This window comes from Centropristis striata, chromosome 5 (assembly GCF_030273125.1).
Source record: "Centropristis striata isolate RG_2023a ecotype Rhode Island chromosome 5, C.striata_1.0, whole genome shotgun sequence".
In the NCBI taxonomy this organism is placed as follows: Eukaryota; Metazoa; Chordata; class Actinopteri; order Perciformes; family Serranidae; genus Centropristis; species Centropristis striata.
This window is the reverse complement of record NC_081521.1, coordinates 33,444,866-33,461,269: the sequence shown is the minus strand read 5'-3', so window position 1 is coordinate 33,461,269 and position 16,404 is coordinate 33,444,866. Positions and strand designations below refer to the sequence as shown.

The 16,404-nt window shown below is 39.6% G+C and overlaps 1 protein-coding gene across 2 annotated transcripts in view; it reads left to right on the top strand.

Annotated features, from left to right (window-relative positions):
- lrp1ab (low density lipoprotein receptor-related protein 1Ab) overlaps positions 1-16,404 on the top strand; it is a 102,211-nt gene that overhangs the window by 25,285 nt on the left and 60,522 nt on the right. For both annotated transcript variants that reach the window (XM_059334206.1, XM_059334207.1), the window contains exons 3-6: positions 2,487-2,624; positions 11,676-11,795; positions 12,871-12,999; positions 13,303-13,563. In XM_059334206.1, coding sequence (XP_059190189.1) covers positions 2,487-2,624; positions 11,676-11,795; positions 12,871-12,999; positions 13,303-13,563 — 648 coding nt within the window. The remainder of the gene's footprint in view (positions 1-2,486; positions 2,625-11,675; positions 11,796-12,870; positions 13,000-13,302; positions 13,564-16,404) is intronic.

Below are 16,404 nucleotides of genomic sequence, written 5' to 3'. Positions count from 1 at the left end.
ACTCCACAGATCGTTTCCTGTGAAGGCGGTGAACTTTATTTTCTCTGCTTCTAGTGTTTTTCTAAAATGGGTCAGCAGATGTTAGAGAGAGAGAAAGGAAAAGAGAGGTGGAGGAGGAGGAGGAGGAGGAGGAGGAAGAAAAACAGCCAAAGCAAACTGTTTGTTCTGCAGTGTGGGCTGAGAGGAGAGATAGAGAGAAGAGTGGGAGAGAATGAAGGGAAGAGACTGCATCTACTGTATGTTCTGGTGTGACGCTGATAAAATAACAAAAAAACTGCTTTTTCTGGACCAGAGGGGATCACGTTCTGTCCTTTGACCTCCACACCCCTTAAGATTCAATATATCTTTGCCAGTGTTTACTTTTCTAATTTTCTAATAATGTTTCTTGATCACATTTGGAGCTGTGTGAACATACAGTAAATCACATGCATAATATTCCTCTATTTGTCTTTGACACATGCAGGGAACATTCAGTTTCTCATGTGCTAAAAAGTGATAGTTCCAACGCTTATCTGCCAGAGGGTCACTACTAAGTACATTTGCTCAAGTCCAATTTTGAGGTTCTTTACTTGAGTGTTTCCGTGTTATGCTGAAATCTTTAGTTACTCTACTGTAAGATTATTAATACAAAATAAAAATCAACTAATAAATTGTGATGTATCATTATAGATTAAAGGCACACTGTGTAGGATTTTTCCTAAAAATGCAAAGACTCCTACGAAAGTAATTCCTCTCAATCATCACTTACATCATATATGACCCACTAGAAGTGTCTGGCTGTGTCTGTATCTGCAGAGACGCTGCCCTTGCCTGTATTTGCTCTTTTATTTTAAAGCCATGAGGGCTCATTAGCGGCAAAGTGCTACATCCTAAGCACGCATCCAAAAGGAAGTTACGAAAACAGCGAACACAGTGCTGCAAAAACACAAATATAGTGAGGCAAAGCACCAAGTGGACAAAGATTGCAGCAAAACGAGTGTGAATCTGGGGTTTGCTTTCACCTGCTGGCCAGCACCGCGTTGAATAGAGAAATGACACTAATTTTGGCTTAAAGCTACACAGCAGTATATACATTTTTAAAATTATCCCCACCTTAACCTACTGCAGCATTAAAGCAATTTCATATAATTAATGTAAATCACTTTAATGCTGATACATTCCAGTCATAAGTCCTATTTCTATATGATTCAGAAATGGGACACTCTGCATAATGAGTTTTACTGTTGATATTTTTTAGTATACATTGATGCTAATAATTTGTATTTTTTTTAAGATTTAAATGCAGGACTTTTACACTGTGGTATTGCAAAGTTTACTTAAGTAAAAGATCCAAGTACTTCTTCCACCACTTTTTTGTCGACTTTTGTGCCACGCCAACCCGGCAAAACAAGATTGATGTGTTAAAAGGAAGATATGAGGATGTAGAAAATATTGGTTTTCAAAATGGACCTTTTAATGGTGATTGATGATACTGCCCTCCTCACAACAGGAGAGAATTCAATGAAAAAACTTTAAGCCTACTGCAGCGAGTAAAGGCAGCCAGTTTCAGACATACTGAAAGATTTCCTCAAATGTTTGATCCAACCATTTGAACTATTTGAAGGTTATTTTTCATAAGTTTCACCTATCATCCCACAGATTGTACATTGACCTAGGACAGTGCAGGTTGTTTCTGATGCTGTTTGTATGTGCATGTGTGTGACCGTCTGTGTTTGTTGTATGTCTTATCTCTGTCCTATTTATTCTTCTGCACTCTTGCAAAAGAGATCTCGATCTCAAAGAGACTTCCCAATCATGTAAAGGTTATAATAATGAGATTAGAATGGAAATATTTGACTTTTTCCTTACTGTTGTGCCGTAAAGGAAGTATTTTTCTTTTAGTCTTGACTGAGATCTTTCTAAGTGTGATGGTATCTGCTGGCTAAAGGCCCCACAGCGAGGGATTCAGCCTCACCCACGGCAACAGTTTAACCATATTCAGTATGAACTGTCTGTGTCTGTGGTGTTTAAAATAGGTATATAAAGGCAAATACACACATTTAAAAGTCACGACATATCTTTTTAATGTTATTTTTTAAAGAGTCATAAGTTACTGTGCCAAAAAAAGAAAGTGCACCCTTTGAAATTACCTACATTTATGCGAAATCTATCCTTTAAATGTGATCTGATCTTCAGCCAAGTCACTATTACTGTGCTGTAATAAGTTTTAACTAGGTTTTATTAGCAAGGGTTTGCTTTTTTCAACCTGCATTTAAATGTTCAAGCAAACATTTCGATAAATGCAGCAAAAGCTGCTATTGTTTTTATGTAACTATTTCAGGCAGATGAAGCTTGTCCATTATTGTAAACTTAAAGAATATCAAACAACATTTATTACTTAATTATGCAGAAATGTACCATTATCCAATGGCTTTGCTTACTATTTCTTTGTACTGTATTTGTTGGAGTTTTATATTTTTCCTTAAATGTGTTTTCTTGTTTTCTAGGCTCACACAACAGGGTGAACCAGTGTCCTGTCAATGAACATGGGTGCCTGGACCTGGACGTGTGTATCCATATGAGCAAATTGTGCGATGGAGTCCCTGACTGCTCCGATGGCTGGGATGAGGGCCCTCACTGCAGAGGTAATAAACACACAGAAGCATACACACACATCTGCTTACTCAGAAAAGATTGTATCATCATTTTCTGTATCTCCTCTGTCACACAGAGAAGAGACTTTCTGCCTTTGTTGTGGGTCAAAAATGACCAGCCAGCTTCTCCTCGCTAGCATCTTCTTGTCTTCCCATCCAGCCATAATCCCTATCCAATAATCTCCTCTGCTAGACCCTTTAATGAGCCAGCCTGCTCTGGCTTGTGCAATTACAATGGAATTTCTCTTTCTGGGGAAAAAAAGTCATTAATTTATCAATCAGCTCAGCTATGAGGCTGTTTCCCCAATCCCTGTGGGAATGATGAGCATTCAGCCCGGATGCAGCTGGAAAAGAATCCCATCAAATCCTCTACTATTAATTAGAGTCTATAGAAGAATGAGTGATGGGACATATTGGGTCCATAGTGTCTGTCTTTGTTGCAGCAGACAAAGGAGCAAACACTGCCTGCCTACAGAGGATTGCCTCAGTATTCAGCAAACAGTCCTCAGATATAGCTGTGTGAAGCTCTGCCTGTTTATAGTTGCGATAACTCATGTAAGGATACATATTTCTGTTGTGTCTCTGTCTCTCCATGAAAGCCTAGATCAAATACTAATCAAATACAATCAAGTCTCAGTGGAGCAAAGTCCTGGGACGTGGGCTGGTCTGCCAGGTTCTCAAACAAAAGCTGCAATCTCAAGTCACCTTATCTCTTTTTCCTCATAATTGTAAAGTATTAACCAAACTTCTGTTGTTTATGCCAGTACTGCAATGCAAAATTTGAGTAATTTTAGATAGTGTAGGTTCTGGACGTGGTGTCTGTATTTATTTTATCACTTGCAGCTTTATCTGTTCTAGTCAGAGCATAACCCGCTCTACTCTGCCTCTGATTGGCTCACCGTGATAATCACCCTCACCTTAACCAATCTCATTCCTCATGCCTAACTATGGCGAGAGTTTCAATCAAGATGGATCCTTTCTAGCCAAAGCTGCCAGAAGCGACAATTTTTGATTGAGAGGGTTGAGCTGGAGAGTGTAAAGTTACACTAAGCTACCAGCTAGCTTGGTTAGTAATATTCAGCTGTAGCTATGATGTCAATCAGGATGTTTATTTTGGCTAGTGATTAAAACAAAATCTACTTTCAGGGAAAATAGGAACAGCCGACTCCTTAGAGTGTCTTTTGGTACAACCTAAACATTTTAAGCGACCAAAATGTTGAAATTGACTTTCATAAACTGAAAACACAGACAAGATTAAAAAAATAACTTCATTGCTTTTTAAATGTACACAGTGCCATGGATATACATTCCTAAGCCTCTAAACTGATTAACAGGTCACTTTGGTATCTACTTGACAGTCACAAGGGTAGTCATCCCCTAAAGCACACCCTGCTTTATCGTCTTTTTTACTCTAAAAAATGGTACTCTGAAACCATGGTTTACAAAATGAACATCACACTGTATTGAGGAAGACTTGAAACTAGCAATTGAGACCATAAATTAATTAGAAAAATGTTTCAGAGGTCATAAATCAAGCGAAAAGTAGGGTAATGTTCTCATAGACAGGTTTCGTCCACTTCTTTTATACAGAAGGTTTCGTCCACTTCTTTTATACAGAAGGTTTTTTTATTTTCATTTTTTAAAAATCTATCTGTATTATTTCTTGCTGTGTAATACTTCTACATTCTACTTCTACTTCTACATCTTAATCTTCCTCTGTAAACCACATGCCCAAGTGTTTTTATTGGACCACCCTGTATAGATAAAGACTAAACAAATGAATAAATCTTCTACATAGAGTTGAATTATTAGATTAAAGAGCTGAGGTGCATTAGTCAGAGTGTTTAAGTGTGATATGGTTAGTCCAGAAGAGCCGCAGCACTGTTGGGCTGATGAAGTGGACAGTTGTAGAGAGTGGGTGAGAGTGTTAGTATCCCACACACTGGTCATCACCACGAGACAAGCCTTTACACAACACAGTGATGATGTCATCTAATCAGAACATGCACTGCCTGTCCCTGAGGACACAAGTCCAGCTGTCCTCAGTAAAGGCATTGGTCACACACCTACACGTTCATGGGCTTGTGATGCATGCATATACTCACACGTGCACACAAACATACACTCACACAGTTGGATTCTTGCAAATACACACCCAAACACACCCATTACCCCCAAACACAAACACACCAGCAGTGTGTCCAGAACTTTTGGCATTGCTGTTTGTGAGCTCCACTCTTTTCAGGGAAAGGCCTGGCCTTTCACAAGCATCCTAGTGTTTGCTTGTACAAACTGCCGGGTTGTGCAAGTATACCTGGGCGCAGATGTCTGAAGGCACACTTTGTCAGTCGGTGTGTCCAAGTAATTCTGCCAAAGTTGTTGACAAGAGTGGTTAGAAAGGGGAGTGTAGCAAGGTTAGGCAGGAATTTTATCTTGCGGCATTTTCATAGCATGTAGCAAAGTTTCCGATTAGTTGGTGTGATTTGTTGTTGAATGAGTGCAAGGGAGTAACCAGGTGGACTCAATAGTGCTGTGATGGATGGTGAAGTTAATAGGGTTCCAAGGTTGAGGAAGAGCACCGAATCTGACACTTGATTTGTGGTTTTGGAAAAAGCAAAAGCAAAGCTAAAACAAATCAGAACATGCATATATTATTACGGTGTTTTTAACACCCTGAAAACCTTATATGTAAAATAAGCACGTTCGCTGCCATGCCAAGTTTAAATATCAGAATCAGACTGTAAAAAGAAGTGGACATAGCCACCAAGATGTCACCTACACTGTAAAAAAAGATAAACAATAGCTACTCAATAAAATTGAGGCAACAGATTGCACGCAATATTATTTATTAAATCTAACTACATTACAAGTTGAGTTAATAACAACTTAACAGGAAGTGCCTGTCAGTTAAAAACAGACTGAAAATTCAAAATTCTCTTGATTTAGAATTACATACACATAAAGATTATATTTAATGTGGTCAAAATAAGTACATTCTATTTCAAACATTTTTATATTAAAGTTACTTAAACAACTGCCTCAAAATCAATGACGCGTTTATATTGAATACATTTTATCAAATATATTAAGTAAAATGAAAAGACTACAGAATAATTTATTACAGTGTAATGTTTGTGAACTAACCTTTTAAAGCCTCAAGTTTGGCATTTTGTACATTGCCATCTTGGTTTTTGGCCATCACCAGCTTGTTTTGTTGTAGCCAGAAGCGTCTACATTTGAATGGGAGGGTGGAGCTAGCTGCTGGCACCAGCTGGCTGGCTTGGTTAGCAAGGTGCAAAATAAATGAATAAAACAGTTGACTCCTTGGAGTGTCTTTTAGTATGAAAACATAGCCAAAACCCAAACCAGACAACACTGTGATAGTGACTTGTCAATCATACGGCAGGCCGGCCCTACAGCATACTCTGCTCTATCATTTGTTTTACTCTAAATGGCACCATAATTTACAAAATTAACAGCATGCTGTATTTCAGAAGACTTGAAACTAGCAATTGAGAGAATTAGGATTTTTTAAATAATTTATTTCATAGATCAAATGAGAAGTTGGATCATTTTCTTATACACTCTACAATCTATACAATCAGTCTTCTTTTTGCAACCAGTGGAGTCACCCCCTGCTGGCCATTAGGAAGAATGCAGGTTTAAGGAATTTCTGCATTGGCTTTACTTTTCAAACCTGGAGGTTGCCGTTTGATAAGAACTCTGCCTGGCCATAAACTAACCCCAGTGTGTACCATACACTTACTGGAGCTGTAGGAATTGATACAAATCCTGATAGGAACCTTGTTTGACTGCAAATAAGCATGTAAAAGGCAGTAATCCAAACCAGTGTCTTGAGTTTGCTTGTCTAACCTTCTTTTCTATCCTTTGGTCAAGACACAAAGTATAGTTCCAGGCCTACATTTAAAAGGCCTTTTTTTTTGACTAAATGTAGTCTTTTCAGACAACTGGCAGTTATGTTGTTTTTCTGTCATATGGGTGAAAGTTGAGTCTTTTCATTGATCTGTGGGCCTGCATTTGTCCTTTCTCTGTCATCTTGTGGGTGATGGGGCCTCTGTTGGGGGGCAAGGCCTTAGACCTGCCTCCCTCAGAAGTGACTGATTGATAGGGAAGAGAAAATGGGGTCACGGCAGTACTCTCAAGAGATTTTCCCTTTTTCTTGCCTTCTCAAAGGGCTCCCTGATTATTGTAGTGGCCTGATGCTATTGTTTATGCATGCAGTGGGCTTTCATTGTCCTTCATGTCCCACTAACTGTGGAATGAGAAGCAGTCATAGGCTACTTGAGGCTGCCTGTGGAAAGACCACATTTTCATCTTTATTCATGAGTGGGTCTTGACCTAAATGAGTTTATTGGCTGCAGTTAGAGTTGTCTCGCATGACAAGACCTGTTTTATTGCCAGTCTTTGCCTGTCACTGTATTTAGAGACACTACAGTGTTGTGAAACTGTCATATATGTCTTGACTCATAATGGGCTGCAGATTAAAGAAAATCTGACTCTTGATTTTCTCACGCAAGTTAAACTGTTGGTAAACGTTGGTGCCACAGTGTGTACTTTGTCTGTGTTTGAACATTTGTGTTTGAGTATTTGTGTAGATTTAAGCAGCTGGGGCAGCATGCTGCCACTGTTTGGGACTACGATAGCTACTGTTTGCTCATTACTCAAGCCACTGCCCTGCTAGTGTTTGCATATGGTTACTTTGCCCCCTTTGACTCTGCAGCACCACACAATTGCCAATAAATACACTTTCATGCTCACAATTGCTGAGCCAATGCATACACACATATACACATCATTATCTTCTTTAAGTGTGATTTACCATTCTGAACAGTTCTCGCTTTGCAGTAATGCAGCATTTACCACTAACCTCGGTGTGATGGGATGCACCAAATAATCACAAAGTAGTTCCACAGAGAGAAATTGCCTCAGATAATGGCTGATTGTGTGTTTAACTGAGCATGTCGGCCTGCTTAGCTTTAAATGAGATTGTTACTCTCAAAGTTTTCGTCGATAATAAGTTTGTCCAAATTCTTTAAACTGTTATGTTCAATGCTGAAATGCAAATTAATTATTTGAAAGGTATGTGTATCCATACAAAATGAACAGAAATTTGCACAAACCATTCACTTTAAGAAGTAGATATCAGGTTATTTGATGGGACTGTGCAGGAAAACGGGAAGCTCCTGTCAGCTGCAGGTAGAGGACAGGGGCATGTGTAGACTTGTTTCCAGACAGTGCGAGCACAAAGGTAGGAATGTCCTGGGAATTACCTCTCTTTAAAGTGTCACACACTAGAATAGACTGTTTAGACTTTGGTTCAATTTGTGCTTTCAATTAGGGCCTCTTGATTTACAAATGCAGGGAGGCTTTTTTTATTTTGTTTTGTGTTTTCCGTAACTAAAGGGATTTCCAGTTGATGGATAGATGAGCAGATCTTTTTAAGGAGTTACATTTATGAAATCATTCAGTCGTTACAGTTATGTTGTGTAACTACAGCTATGACCTCAACACCACCCGGTCTTTGTCTCATTCAACCTACGTCACCCTGTTGCAGCTGGCCTGTCAGCCCCATGATTGGATTTTGGAGGAAAATGTCAACTTTCATATATTTCCTCATGGACTGGTCGTGGACAGCTTCCAAGAGCAGTTCTTCTCTTCCTCCTTCTGCCTCCTCTCCTAATGTTCTTTTTACTCATTGTGTTCCTGCTCATGCTAATCACCCCCTTGACCTTTTATGTGTGTGGATTTTTCATGCATGTGCTAGTAATTCACTCAGTCATCTGCCACTCCAGCCTACCCTAAGGCTGGACTAGTTCCAGACATACTTTCAGAATATACTTATCATATGATATGCATATCATAGAGGAGGTCGCAGCCTCAGTGGGATGCATTTGGAATAGGGCTGGGTATCATTTAAAGGGACCGTTCACCACCATATCAAAAATACACATTCTGATGAAGTCTGCTTTCTCTCAGATATAATGCAACTTTATGGCACTTAATGAGTTTGACAGTTCACACCATTTTCCCTCTTAACTGTATTGCTATTTAAAGTAAATCAAATCAATGTGGCTTTATTGGCATGGGAAACAGATATTTCCCATGCCAAAGCAAGTGTGAAAAGTTGAAAACTTTTGTGTTATTATAGATTATTGTTGAGTTTGTACAGATATAAAATAGTCACTGCAGATTGACTTTATAGTGGTTGTATTTCGGTAACTATAAATATTACAGCACAAGGCAGTACCAGTACCTTTAAAGCGATACTGAGCACTTCTGTTGATACTGTTTATTTCTTTGAATACCCATGATGTGAATGGAAGCATTTAATTGTGTAAAAAGCCACCACCACCACATGTATTTTAACAGGCATCTTGGCACGTTTTAAATCAAACACAACAGACTTTTTCCGCACCACAATTGTAGCTTAGTTTAGTTTATTTATTTGCACAAGAATGCAGAAAAGTTTGTAGTAGTAAGAGTAGTTACAGTGCAAGAGACGACAGTATGCAGGAATCATTTGACTGCCTTTTTGGTACCTGGGTTATTTTGGTCAATACCTTCAAGGTGTTGAGTACCGATATCCAGCCCTAATCAAGTGCTGTGCATATCTTATACTCCTCTTAAATTCATTAAGTTTTTGATGTCTGTTTTAATTGTGCACACACGTGAGATGCTGGCCTTTTGGCAAACAGCCTTACACTCTCACTCCCTGATTCCCTTTGAAGACTTATAGATGAGTGAAATTGAGGGTTGCCATCCATGCAGTAACAGGATCAATGGCTTTGGCATGCTTGTTTAGGACTAAAGGCCTTTCAGTGTGTCACTGTGTGATTTGTTTGCTTCGTTCATTAACCCCTGGTCAAACGCTTAACACGCTGCTGTTGCTTGTTTGCTTGGAGCTGGAGCTTTCAAACCACTCCATATCCTTAAGCCCTTTATTCACCAGTTTCCACCCTGCCTTCCTCTTCTCCTCCCATCTTTCCCATGTTTTTTGTTGTCTTCACATTTTCTATTCTCACTTCTCTCCCGTCCTGCCATCGTACAACTACAAATGCTCTCTGAGGTTAGAACAAGAAAAAGGATTTGCAGATGCACATTCCAGAAACTTTCCCCCTGCAGACTGTCTCAAAGGAGAAATACATTTTTTTTTTTTTTTTTTAGAAATAAGCCAAAAAGTTATCCAAAGTAGGCCCTCAGAAATATTTTTGGATGCATTTTTTGAGCTTGTTGATGCTCCAAAAATTGAGTATAATAGATATTAACATTTATCATCTCTCCATATAGTGTAACAAATATATCATACCATAGCATAGCTTATAGTTGTAATGTCTAAAGATGATTCATGATTTACTGAACCAACATCTGTCAATGTAAAAGTTTTTTTTTTTTTTTTTTTTTAAATCATAGAATATAATGGTAATAGATCATTGGCTGATATTGAGATATCAATGCTAATTCCAGCAATACTTATATTGCCCATATTGCCCACCCATAGCTAGACAACACACTCGGGTACAAAATGGGACAAAGTGACCCTGACAGAGTTGCATTTTGTGGGTGTTTTAGCACTCTAGTTGCCTGTGGTCTGTCACAGTGTGAGGCTCGGTGAATGGATTCGATGTGGGCCACAGTGTTTGCTGGGGGGACTCTTCCTTTCAGCGGGGCCACAACAAAAGGGTCATTGTGACCAAGAGTGCCACAGGCTTTATATAATAAGGGCCCTTCACTAGTCCAATCGCCGCTATTCACAGTCATACTATCACTAGCTACTGTACGCATAGTGTGTCCATGACCATTCACTGCTTTTTTCCCCTTTTTTTCAATGAGGTAAATTTCTTTGAGCTAGTGAAAGCCTCTTGTGTCTACAGTTTTGTTATATTGGTGTTTACACTTGATACATAATTGAATGGGTATGTTTCTCAGCAAGGTCACTCAATATTTTATTGAAGTTAAGCTTGCTGGTACAGAATATTGCTGTGGCCATTGTTATGGAGCTTCAAAGGGCTGACAGAAGTTGTTACGATGTAAAACTGCAGCATGAGAATACACACCTGTCATATTTCATGTCAGCAAAAATCTTAACTCAAGGATGAAAGCTTGCACAGATTGTGACTTAAAGAGTAATAGAGATGTTAAGACACAAAGAGAATATTGTTGAATGAATGAGAGCAGATCATAGTCAGGATAATATCTGCCCCTATGACTTCACTCAAAAAAACTCAAAAGTTTATCTAACTTTGGGGCAGGACCCACCCAGTGTGGGTCACAGGCCTGTTCTTGGTGGACGCACAACAGACCTAAGTAACAAAATATTTTATCAGTCAGAGTTCAAGAGCATTCCAACACTATTTATTTGAGGTTTAAAGCTTAAAGAAGCTGTCTGAAATATTATGTGTTATGCAATAGAAGGTGTGTGCCACTATCACTACCCTACCCTATTTATCTACTAGCCTAGACGCACATATCTACACACACACACACACACACACACACACACACACACACACACACACACACACACACACACACCTATAGCTATCATGATGAGGGGATGTGTGGATGCCCCTCTTTCATTTCCTGCCAAAAGGATGTGTCCTTGAGTTGCCTCTGGGGGCGGGAAACAAGAGGCCCCCTAACGTGTGCGCATTCAAATCACCTCGTCTGTCACATGCACAGATGAATACACATGCATGCACGTGTGTGACCCCTCACGCTCTCTCACACACGTGCACATACACACACATACACATACAGCCACAATCTATCTGATCTCCCAGTGGAGATGTGATAGGATACGACACTGCGACTCTGTGAAGATTGCGCAGGGATTAAGATTATCCTTAGAAAGCTGATCTGCACACAACTAGATCAAGGAGGCAATTACTTAAACAGGCTTAATTTAGCTTGCATTGTTGCATTGAATTTATTTGCCCTTTAAATCTGATATGTATGCTGCCCTCCCCCTTCCATGTTCGCCTCCACAGTATTTAATGTTTTCTCTGTTTTTCTCTGCTTCAGAGCGAGCACCAGGCTGCGCCTCCCATGAGTGCCAGTTTCACTGTGCTGTGACTCATGATGGGCCTCTGTGCTACTGTAGCAACGGCTATGAGGTCGCTGCAGATGGAAAGACTTGTAAAGGTGAGTAAGTGATTTTGCAGATTTATTCTAGCTTGGCCAAAAGTAAAATACATAAAATCATCTGATTACTTGGATTTACTGCTTGCTGACTGGAATTTGCGCGGGGCGGCACGTAGAGAAGATCAGAATTTTTTTATCAAACCATTTGCCTCAAGCTTGAAGATAAATGTCAGTACGCCAGGGTTTGGTAGTAACCTTTGTTTTTAGTTGCCTTGTGTTAAAACATGTTTTAACACAGTATACCCAGTGGAGTAAGTTGTGAATAATTGCTGAAAAACTTGCTGTGTCTGTTACCCCTCTGAGACCTCTGGGATCGCCAATATTACTATGTTTAATTGGCTGTACCTTCACTCAACTATAGAGCCAGAGTGAAGATACTGGTATCATATAAAACTAGATGACATAAGGCATTCATTGGTATCAGCTATGTGATACTAAGGGAGCTAAAAAATGCTCAGCTCAGCAGGGGTGAAACTGGCATGGCCATATTCAAAGGGGTCCCCTGACCTCTGACCTTTTTGCCTATTAAAAAAAATTGTGTTTTTGAATTTTTATGCATACTTAGGTCCCTAAAAAGTTTTTTTGCAACTGCATACAATTTTGTATTACTGAAAAGCTGAGACTGCTGTAGATTGAATGAGTAAATTTATTTTTTTAATGTGTGATGATAATAAGTAGCAATTCAGTGTAGTGAGATCTTTTTTTGAAATTTGATCTCACTGTATATAATGAACTAGAGCATTCAGTGGATGTATGGCTACCCTAGGTATATGGACAACAAGGGGCAATTTTGAGAACATAAAAGCTTACCACCCAATCGGCAAAAAGTGATATTCTTTCAGAAATCTCAAAATGGTCAGACATTTTTGATATCGAATCACAGCATGGATTTTTAGAGTTGAATCTCTTAAATCAATCTTCAGGTTCTCAGCTTTCACAATATGTACTCCATCCCCATGTGGCATAACTGTTGACCTTTCATCTACTCCTGAACATCTCCTTCCTCCTCCTTAAAATTACAAAATTGTGTCAATATGGGTCTCTGTGGGTTAATGCATTACTCTCTTCTCTGTAGATTTCAATGAGTGCAATGTGTACGGGACGTGCAGTCAAACGTGCACAAACAGTGAGGGTTCCTACACCTGCAGCTGTGTTGAGGGCTACCTGCTGCAACCTGACAACCGCTCCTGCAAGGCCAAAAATGGTGAGAACACACACACAAAAAGAGCAACAGAGAGAAAGGATGTATTTCATTTTAAGCAAAAAAAAGATTTGAGTTGATTTGTTTCTCTGTTGAAAATGTCTCCTGCTGTATAATATAAGATAATAACATCTGCATGCTGTGGCACATCCTTTTTTTCACAAGCTTGATTGCTGGAGAGATGTATTGACCTTTCACTCCTCTTCATCTCCTCCTGATATTTCTTCCCTCTTATGCCCTCTCTTCCTCATTTTGAACCTCTTTCTTTGCTTGCTTGTCCCCTCCACTCCTGATTGCTCTCTCCAGAGCCGGTCGATCGTCTTCCTATGCTGTTGATTGCTAACCTCCACGACATCCGCTGCACCTCCCTGAGCGGCTCCACATCTCGGCTTCCCTCCATCGCCACCAAGCAGACCATGGCTATGGACTTCATCTATGCCGAGGAGACCGTCTGCTGGATAGATGTGGGTGACAGCCCTGCTGCCACACAGCTGAAGTGCGCCAGCATCCCTGACCTCAAGAATGTCACGAACATCCGCACCATCAACATCTCCCTCAGCCTGCACCGTGAGTAGTAGTTTCATTGACAAAAATGACTGACTGCAACAGAAAGTTTCTGTTTCTGGAAATAGTATTTTCTGCTGACATAGAAAAATGTTGTCAGGTACTTTAAGGGCATAGCAGTTTAGCTGTAAACTGCCAGTGTGAGAGAAATGAATTCCTCGCATAACAGCACGCAAGCAACGCTCAGGTAATCAGTTGGAGTTGTCAGCTCACCCCGTGTGAAATTTCCGTACTTCGCCTCAGGTATCAAATGGTCAACTTTGCATCTGCTAGCTCAGACAAATGTAAGATGTGAAGCAATACAGCCTCGTCTCCCAAAGCTGCTCATACCAGCATAAAAGTGCCAAGTAGAAACGCTGAGTCCAGCTTTATTTTTCAAACGGTTTGTCTTTGAAGAACAGGGGCACCCTGACACAACACTAAATCATCCCATAGAGGCAATATGTGTGTAGCTTACTTACAGTGATATGATACATAGAAGGCTGGCAGCATGCCTTCAGGCATTCATTTGCACATTTCTTGATGGGTAAACTGTAGCCCACTGTTTAGCCTGATTTATGTACCGAGTGGGCTATTCAGAAGTCTGGTAATGTATTCTTTCACTGCTCTTGTGAAATCATTTGAATAGAATTGGTGGTATCCAGACTCTGGTAATTGATTTCTTATATAATGACATTTGGCATCACACAGAAGTCCAAGCATTAATGTGCGTTTTGTTCTGCTATGGATGGATGGATGGATGGATGGATGGATGTTTTAACATAGTTGATCCTATTTTGATCACATTTGTTAATATTAATATTGTTGTTTATTACATATATAGTTTTATTACATTTTTATATATTTATGTATCTGCTTTTTTGATATTTACTTTGTTTTTCAGATAATTTATATTTACAGTTCAAAATGTTTCAGAAGTCGATGGATTATGATGATTGAAAACGATTTAAGCTTTCTATATTGATTAAAATTAACTGTGATTATGTTTTTTAACCAGAATAGAGCTGTCCTAGTGTGTGTGTTTCTGTGTAAACAATGACAACTGAAACATCTGGCCTGTGGAGGTAATGTCCTCATACCCATAGGTGTCCTCTTAACTCACAGACTCATCTGTTGGGCAACACCCATACGGAGCATGTGCACACTTCCCTCTGAGAGACTTACTAATATAATGCTGACATGATTTAGCTCTGATTACGAGCCTGACAAGGTTTGTTTTCATTCGCTGGCTGACAGAGCCGTTACTCTCTAAGAATGGGGGCAGAAATGTAGACAAAACATAAAAGCGAGGGTGTGGGTTTGTGCGTGTGTGCAAACGTTTGTGCGCGTGGGAAGCGTTCCCTTGAGAATTGGCCCAAGGCATGAAATGGCAGATGTGAAGAAAACAAGTGGAGAAAGCCGGTTGTGTAGACCCTGAAAACCTGCGACGTGATTAGAAGTGCCTTGGCTCATATCCACTTCAAATGAAGCTTGTGCAACTGCTGTCACATGTGACAGCCGGGGCAGAGTTGAGGCTCACAGGCTCACTGAACCCCAGCGTCCTAAAATGGGTTTTTTTCCAGTTGAATCACTGCTCTCATGTGTCGCCCACCTCGCCCTCATTGTGTTGGCTCTCCACTGTGGCTTTTTTATCCTCTGTTCTGTTAAGTGGATTGAGAGGTAAATGGGGGGTGAGGGGTGGAAGTGTAGGGGGGGGCGCTGAGAGAGAGATTGAAGCAAAGGAGACAAGGGAATGATAAAATGAGAAGGAGAGAGAAGGTAGTGATTTGCTGTACCTCGGAGGTGTGTGTGCATGTGTGTGTGTGTGTGTGTGTGTGGTCATGCAGATGGTATTTAAATTCCAGCGTTGGGTTATGTCAGCCTAAACAGCCTCCACATTCCTCCGGCCGTCTAATGTCCTGTCCAGTCAGGTCACTTTAAGTCGCTCATAGCTGTGGCTCAGACGCACACACACACACACACACACACACACACACACACACACACACACACACACACACACACACACACACACACACACACACACACACACACACACAGACACACACACACAGGCATTGACCTAAATACCATTGACTCACGCACCCATTACTTAGTGACATATAACCTTCTATGAATTCAAATTTGAGTTTTTCACTCATTGCAGTTTGGCTGCAACTGTCCACATACTGTATTATTATAATTTACAACAGGCCTTATCTAGAAATGCGAGAAGAGCAGATATGTGCATAAATTAACTGTTTTTGACAAATTTTACTGCTATTTCTGCATCATTGTATATTATCTTGAAAAGGTAAAACGGCCTTTAATGTATTTATTATACACATGTTAAATACTGTATGAATGAGGCCAAATTAATATATTTAGGTGCAATTAAAAGGCTCTCATTTTATTCTTTTAATTTACTTTATTACATTCAGTGTTATAGTCTAATCTAATTTGAATTTTCATTTATATCAAACATGCTTCTTTTTGTGTAACTATTCTTATCTAACAGTCAATAATTAATTCATTAACCAAACCAGGTTGATTCCACGTCAAATCTTATTTCACTATGGATGAAATTCTGCAAATTTATTTGGCGATGCATACAAAATCCCCTGTGACTGAACCCTGTCTCTGGAAATGATTGCCTTAGAGTATGAAATATGAGAATATGTATTGTGCTCTCATTCATCAGAGTAAAAATGTAAATAAAGCAGCATCTTAAATGAAACTCTGTTGAGCATTTGCTTATTGCATTCTATTCATTTTTAATCTGAATTTGTTTTGAGTGCACTAATGTAATATCAGTAATGTTACCATTTAAGTTTCATCCCATCTGATGTTGATATGAGAAAGTAA